The sequence below is a fragment of the Blennius ocellaris genome (assembly GCF_963422515.1).
Source record: "Blennius ocellaris genome assembly, contig: SCAFFOLD_230, whole genome shotgun sequence".
NCBI classification, from domain to species: domain Eukaryota; kingdom Metazoa; phylum Chordata; class Actinopteri; order Blenniiformes; family Blenniidae; genus Blennius; species Blennius ocellaris.
Genome location: NW_027662278.1, coordinates 25,001 through 32,500, shown reverse-complemented (window position 1 = coordinate 32,500; position 7,500 = coordinate 25,001). Strand labels below are relative to the sequence as shown.

The 7,500-nt window shown below is 53.9% G+C and overlaps 1 protein-coding gene across 1 annotated transcript in view; it reads right to left on the bottom strand.

The window, feature by feature from the left end:
* Positions 1-781: 781 nt before the first annotated feature.
* Positions 782-7,500, bottom strand: part of sass6 (SAS-6 centriolar assembly protein) — a gene marked incomplete at its 3' end in the record, with an annotated part of 15,493 nt that continues 8,774 nt past the window's right edge. The window contains exons 5-14 of the mRNA XM_080521345.1: positions 7,233-7,310; positions 6,967-7,086; positions 6,712-6,858; positions 5,475-5,669; positions 5,305-5,394; positions 3,385-3,564; positions 3,173-3,254; positions 2,579-2,783; positions 2,051-2,142; positions 782-825 (exon numbers count right to left, since the gene is read on the bottom strand). Coding sequence (XP_080377471.1) covers positions 782-825; positions 2,051-2,142; positions 2,579-2,783; positions 3,173-3,254; positions 3,385-3,564; positions 5,305-5,394; positions 5,475-5,669; positions 6,712-6,858; positions 6,967-7,086; positions 7,233-7,310 — 1,233 coding nt within the window. The remainder of the gene's footprint in view (positions 826-2,050; positions 2,143-2,578; positions 2,784-3,172; positions 3,255-3,384; positions 3,565-5,304; positions 5,395-5,474; positions 5,670-6,711; positions 6,859-6,966; positions 7,087-7,232; positions 7,311-7,500) is intronic.

The following is a 7,500-nucleotide window of genomic DNA, read 5'->3' as shown; positions in this document are numbered from 1 at the left end:
GGTACTCTTAGCATTAGTGCTAACATTAGAGGATGGTACTCTTAGCATTAGTGCTAACATTACCGGATGGTACTCTAAGCATTAGTGCTAACATTACAGGATCGTACTCTTAGCATTAGTGCTAACATTACCGGATGGTACTCTTAGCATTAGTGCTAACATTACAGGATGGTACTCTTAGCATTAGTGCTAAAAGTACAGGATGGTACTCTTAGCATTAGTGCTAACATTACAGGATGGTACCATTAGCAATAGTGCTAACATTACCAGATGGTACTCTTAGCATTAGTGCTAACATTACCGGATGGTACCATTAGCAATAGTGCTAACATTACCGGATGGTACTCTTAGCATTAGTGCTAAAAGTACAGGATGGTACTCTAAGCATTAGTGCTAACATTACAGGATGGTACTCTTAGCATTAGTGCTAAAAGTACAGGATGGTACTCTAAGCATTAGTGCTAAAAGTACAGGATGGTACTCTAAGCATTAGTGCTAACATTACCGGATGGTACTCTAAGCATTAGTGCTAACATTACCGGATGGTACTCTTAGCATTAGTGCTAAAAGTACAGGATGGTACTCTTAGCATTAGTGCTACCATTAGAGGAAGTAAAATATAAGGCAGTGTGTATGTTCATAGGGTTACACAAGGTAAAAATATTTTATTTGAATCTTCGCTACGCGAGTTAAAACCAGCAGACAGACGACAACAGAAGCACATAAAAAACGAATTCCCTCCACGGAGGTCTTGATGGGCGTCGCCACCAGGAGGCGCCCTTCACGCCGAGAAGTAAGCCGACGACGTCACTCGCTGCGGAAGATCTGCAGGAGAACAGAGAACAGAGACGTGTAACCGTGGCAGCAGGAAGTGGTGAGGTTCAGGAAGTGGTGAGGTTCAGGAAGTCGTTGGGTTCAGGAAGTGGTGAGGTTCAAGAAGCGGTGAGGTTCAGGAAGCGGTGAGGTTCAGGAAGCGGTGAGGTTCAGGAAGCGGTGAGGTTCAGGAAGTCGTTGGGTTCAGGAAGCGGTGAGGTTCAGGAAGCGGTGAGGTTCAGGAAGCGGTGAGGTTCAGGAAGCGGTGAGGTTCAGGAAGCCATTGGGTTCAGGAAGCCATTGGGTTCAGGAAGTCGTTGGGTTCAGGAAGCGGTGAGGTTCAGGAAGTCGTTGGGTTCAGGAAGCGGTGAGGTTCAGGAAGCGGTGAGGTTCAGGAAGCGGTGAGGTTCAGGAAGCGGTGAGGTTCAGGAAGCGGTGAGGTTCAGGAAGCGGTGAGGTTCAGGAAGCCGTTGGGTTCAGGAAGTGGTGAGGTTCAGGAAGCGGTGAGGTTCAGGAAGCGGTGAGGTTCAGGAAGCCGTTGGGTTCAGGAAGCGGTTGGGTTCAGGAAGTCGTTGGGTTCAGGAAGCGGTTGGGTTCAGGAAGCGGTGAGGTTCAGGAAGCGGTGAGGTTCAGGAAGCGGTGAGGTTCAGGAAGCGGTGAGGTTCAGGAAGCGGTGAGGTTCAGGAAGCGGTGAGGTTCAGGAAGTCATTGGGTTCAGGAAGTCGTTGGGTTCAGGAAGCGGTTGGGTTCAGGAAGTCGTTGGGTTCAGGAAGCGGTTGGGTTCAGGAAGTCGTTGGGTTCAGGAAGCGGTGAGGTTCAGGAAGCGGTGAGGTTCAGGAAGCGGTGAGGTTCAGGAAGTCATTGGGTTCAGGAAGCGGTGAGGTTCAGGAAGCGGTGAGGTTCAGGAAGCGGTGAGGTTCAGGAAGCGGTGAGGTTCAGGAAGCGGTGAGGTTCAGGAAGCCGTTGGGTTCAGGAAGTCGTTGGGTTCAGGAAGCGGTGAGGTTCAGGAAGCGGTTGGGTTCAGGAAGCGGTGAGGTTCAGGAAGCGGTGAGGTTCAGGAAGCCGTTGGGTTCAGGAAGCGGTGAGGTTCAGGAAGCGGTGAGGTTCAGGAAGTGGTGAGGTTCAGGAAGCGGTGAGGTTCAGGAAGCGGTGAGGTTCAGGAAGCGGTTGGGTTCAGGAAGCGGTGGGGTTCAGGAAGCGGTGAGGTTCAGGAAGCGGTGAGGTTCGGCAGAAGCACCTTGGTGAGGCGGAGCAGCCGGGACGCCGTGGACCAGAAGACCAGCACCCCTCCTCTCAAAGTACCGGGGATCCAGACCTCCAGAGGGTCCACTGCAGAGGAAACACATTCAGAGGGGAACCTTGTGGTCGGAGGCGGGACCTTCAGCCGAGACCAGAGACCAGAGACCAGGAGACGAGGCGTCTCCGCCACCAAGAACCGGGTTCTAGTTCGGGGCCGGTTCTTAAAGGAGAACCGCCAAAGAACCGGTTCTTTGTCCACCGTTTGCTGAGAAACTCGTCTTTACGTCTCTTCAACACGATTCGTCAACGACTTCAACAGTTCTGTGTCCAAGAACCAGGAGACGGACTGTACCTGGTCTGGTCGAGGGACCGGAACCAGGAGACGGACTGTACCTGGTCTGGTCGAGGGACCGGAACCAGGAGACGGACTGTACCTGGTCTGGTCCAGGAACCAGAACCAGGAGACGGACTGTACCTGGTCTGGTCCAGGTGGTCTGGTCTCTCACCGTCATAAAGAAACAGTCACCTGAGTGCGGTTGGAGGCGGTCCTCCGGCAGGTGGTCCAGGGGTTCTTGTCTGGGACAGGAAGTGGTCCTGCAGAGGGGGGGCGGGGGGCTGGAGCCTCGGGAGCTGCAGACCCCCTGCAGAGCCGTGTGACCCCGGTGACCTCTGTGACCCCGGTGACCTCTGCAGCTGCTTGTCATTCAGCTGCTTGTTCAGCCAACTGATCACTGGACACAGAGAGACGAGTCAAACCGGACCAGCGACGATCCGGATCCGGATCTGGATCTGGACCGTCGTCACCGTTCTTGGTTTTCACTTCCTGTTTACACTTTGCTGCTTGAACTAGTTTAGACATTTAATAAAAACAAGGCTGAGGTGATGGTGTGGGGGACCAGTGGCTCCCCGGTCCTGAAGGGCCCCGGTCCTGCAGGGTTTAGCTCCTCCCACTTGCAGCTCACCTGGTTGCATCAAGGACTTTCTCACCCCCTTGGGGACGACGTCCTCCTGAGACTCAAGCGTGCCGAACCAGGGAGACTAAACCCTGCAGGACGGGGTCCCTGGAGGACGGGGTCCCTGGAGGACCGGATCAGGAGACCTCCGGCCCCCCAAGACTCACCGTTCTCGTTGGTCTTCAGCACGTCTCGGCTCTCGTTCAGCTTCTGCACAGTGACGTCCAGCTGCTCTTTCAGCTTGTCCACCTGGGACAGGGACACCACAGGAGGTCTGGCCAGTTCACATCAGAAGGTCCCTGCTGGTCTCTGTCCCTGCTGGTCTCTGTCCCTGCTGGTCTCTGTCCCTGCTGGTCTTTCTACATGCTGGTCTCTGTACCTGCAGGTCTCTGGCGGTGAGCTGCTGCTGAGCGTCCAGCAGCGTCTTCTCGGCAGCCTGCAGGTTCTGCGACGTCTCCTGGAGACGTTTCTCCTGGGACACCGTCACCGTGTTCTTCAGCTTCACCTTCCCCAGCAGAGCTCGAACCTCCGCCTGCAGCTTCTGGATGATCCCGTTGGCCTGGAACCACAGTTCTACCGTCAAACCACGACCTGGAACCACAGTTCTACCGTCAAACTACGACCTGGAACCACAGTTCTACCGTCAAACTACGACCTGGAACCACAGTCCCACCGTCAAACCACGATTTGGAACCACAGTCCACGATCTGGAACCACCGTCCAACCATCAAACCACAATCTGGAACCACAGTTCTACCGTCAAACCACGATCTGGAACCACAGTTCTACCGTCAAACCATGACCTGGAACCACAGTCCCACCGTCAAATCACGATCTGGAACCACAGTCCCACCGTCAAACCACGATCTGGAACCACAGTCCACGATCTGGAACCACAGTTCTACCGTCAAACCATGACCTGGAACCACAGTTCTACTGTCAAACCACGATCTGGAACCACAGTCCTACCGTCAAACCACGATCTGGAACCACAGTTCTACCGTCAAACCACGATCTGGAACCACCGTCCAACCATCAAACCACAATCTGGAACCACAGTTCTACCGTCAAACAACGATCTGGAACCACAGTTCTACCGTCAAACCATGACCTGGAACCACAGTCCCACCGTCAAATCACGATCTGGAACCACAGTCCCACCGTCAAACCACGATCTGGAACCACAGTCCCACCGTCAAACCACGATCTGGAACCACAGTCCACGATCTGGAACCACAGTTCTACCGTCAAACCATGACCTGGAACCACAGTTCTACTGTCAAACCACGATCTGGAACCACAGTCCTACCGTCAAACCACGATCTGGAACCACAGTTCTACCGTCAAACCACGATCTGGAACCACAGTCCAACTGTCAAACCACGATCTGTAACGTAGCCCAACGACCCATAATGCAACGGTCCGTAACGTATCCAGAAACTCTCCAATTCTGCTGCCCGGCGTTCTCCACCTCCCCGTTCTCCACCTCCTCGTTCTCCACCTCCCCGTTCTCCACCTCCCCGTTCTCCACCTCCCCGTTTCAATAAAATTGACTTCATGTGGAGATTGTAATCATTTTCATTACCAACTGTTTGATCTTATAGACAGTTTCATTCCACACTGTGTGACACATCAAAGAAACCCTTTGAAGTGTAAATTCAAAGGTTATTATAACAATATTTTACCGGTCAGGATGAAACTGGACTCTATGTGGTCCCTGAAGTACATTAAATCTGATTTAACAATTATCTTGTATACATCTTATCTACATATATATATATATATATATACACACATATATACATACATATACACATACATATATATACACACACATATATACATGCATATATATATATATATACACACATACATATATACACACACAAACATATATACACACACAAACATATATACACACACATACATATACATATATATATACACACATCTTATATAAATGTGTATATATATTTTATCGTCTTGTATCGGTTCAGTTCTATACTTTAAAATAACCAAAACCAACGTTTGGTGTTTGGGGAGTTCAACATCAATTTGTCCCCGTGACCCGTCCCCTTCTGAAGAGGGGGACACCTGTCCTCGGGGGACACCTGGACGTCCCCACATCAGAGGTTTTACCGTATTTAACTGAGGTCATTCTTCACTGTTGGACAAGTATTTCAGCAGGTGTCTGGAGTTCCTCAGGGACGAGTTCTGGGACCCTCGTTTGACAAACGACGTCTCGTAACAGAACAAAAAATAAATAAATAAATAATAATAATAAAAAAAAGAGTGGCACCTTGAGCAGCTCCTCGGACAGCGACTTCACCGTGGCCTCCAGCTTCCTGGTCTGCGCCTCCTTGCCGTCGACGTTCTCCTTCATGGCCTCCTGCAGGAGGAGGAGGAGGGCGGCAGCGGCGTCACGCTCAGCCGCGCCGCGCCGCGCCACCGAGGCCGCGCGGGACCAACCTTCTGCTGCTGCGCGGCGTCCAGCACGTCCTGCGTCCGTCTCATCAGCTGCTGCTGGTCCCGCTGCTCCTGCTCCAGAACCGCCACCCGGGTCTGCAGCCGGGCCGCCGAGCTCTGCTGCTGCTGCAGCTCCGAGTCCAGACGGCCGGCCTCCCGCCGCAAAGACTGACCCTGCTGCTTCCAGCGCTGGCCCTCCTGCACAGACCACCACACACTGACTCCTCCTGCACAGACCACCACACACTGACTCTCCTGCACAGACCACCACACACTGACTCTCCTGCAGCACAGACTGACTCTCCTGCACAGACCACCACACACTGACTCTCCTGCAGCACACACTGACTCTCCTGCACAGACCACCACACACTGACTCTCCTGCAGCACACACTGACTCTCCTGCAGCACAGACCACCACAGACTGACTCCTCCTGCAGCACAGACCACCACATACTGACTCTCCTGCAGCACAGACCACCACAGACTGACTCTCCTGCAGCACAGACTGACTCTCCTGCAGCACAGACTGACTCCTCCTGCAGCACAGACCACCACACACTGACTCCTCCTGCAGCACAGACCACCACACACTGACTCTCCTGCAGCACAGACCACCACAGACTAACTCTCCTGCAGCACAGACCACCACACACTGACTCCTCCTGCAGCACAGACTGACACCTCCTGCAGCACAGACAACCACAGACTGACACCTCCTGCAGCACAGACCACCAGACTGACTGCTCCTGCACCACAGACTGACTCCTCCTGCAGCACAGACTGACTCCTCCTGCAGCACAGACCACCAGACTGACTGCTCTTGCACCACAGACTGACTCCTCCTGCAGCACAGACTGACTCCTCCTGCAGCACAGACCACCACAGACTGACTCCTCCTGCAGCACAGACTGACTCTCCTGCAGCAGACCACCGCAGACTGACTCCTCCTGCAGCACAGACTGACTCTCCTGCAGCAGTCCACCACAGACTGACTCCTCCTGCAGCACAGACTGACTCCTCCTGCAGCACAGACTGACTCTCCTGCAGCACAGTCCACCACAGACTGACTCCTCCTGCAGCACAGACTGACTCTCCTGCAGCAGACCACCACAGACTGACTCCTCCTGCAGCACAGACTGACTCTCCTGCAGCACAGTCCACCACAGACTGACACTGCTGCTTCCAGTCTTTAAAGTGAGAAAAGAAAAGAGAAGAGAGAGAGAGTTGAAGGTGTGACCTGCTCGGAGAGCTGCAGTTTGGCCTGCAGGTCCCTGAAGTCCGCCTCCTGCTGGTACTTGTCCCGGGTCAGATCCCTGAGGGACTCCTCCTGGAGGGTGAGGCGGCTCTGCAGCTCGTCACGCTGCCGCTGCGCCTGCAGCTGCAGCTGCAACAAATAACAACAACAACAAACAACGACACGGTGAAGTCGCTGAAACAGTCGCTGCCCCGCCCCCTCAGGCCCCGCCCTCCTCAGGCCCCGCCTCCTCCTCACCTCGGAGCTCTTCTCCCTCTCAGCCTGGAGCTCGTCGGCATGGCGACCGGACAGCGAGCTGGTCTGGTGGCTCCAGTCGGAGCGCAGCTTCTCCAGCTCCTTGGTCCGCTCACACAGCGTCTGTCCAGCCAGAGACACCGTCAGAGACAGAGCACAGCGCCCCCATGTGGACAAACACTGCCTGCATATATATATATATATTGCACTGCCCCCTTGCTCTGATTTATACGGTAGCTGGACCGCTACAAAACACAAACGGCTACAACCTGCTGAGCGTAGCCGAGCTGCCGACTCAGGTCCTCCTCCGTCTTCTTCAGCTTCACGTCAAGCGCCTGCTTCTCCGCCTGAAACGAGGACGGAGGTCAAACCGGGGGGGAGGGGGGGGGGGGGGGTATTAAATAGAGCCGCGGGGCAGATCAGGGCAACTTTTCACAGGAACGGTACAAAATGTGACGCAAGTCTGGCATCGAGGCTACCAAAGATGCTCTCAATCAACCTGCCTCCAGGAAATCCAAGATGGCCGCCATTTTTTCC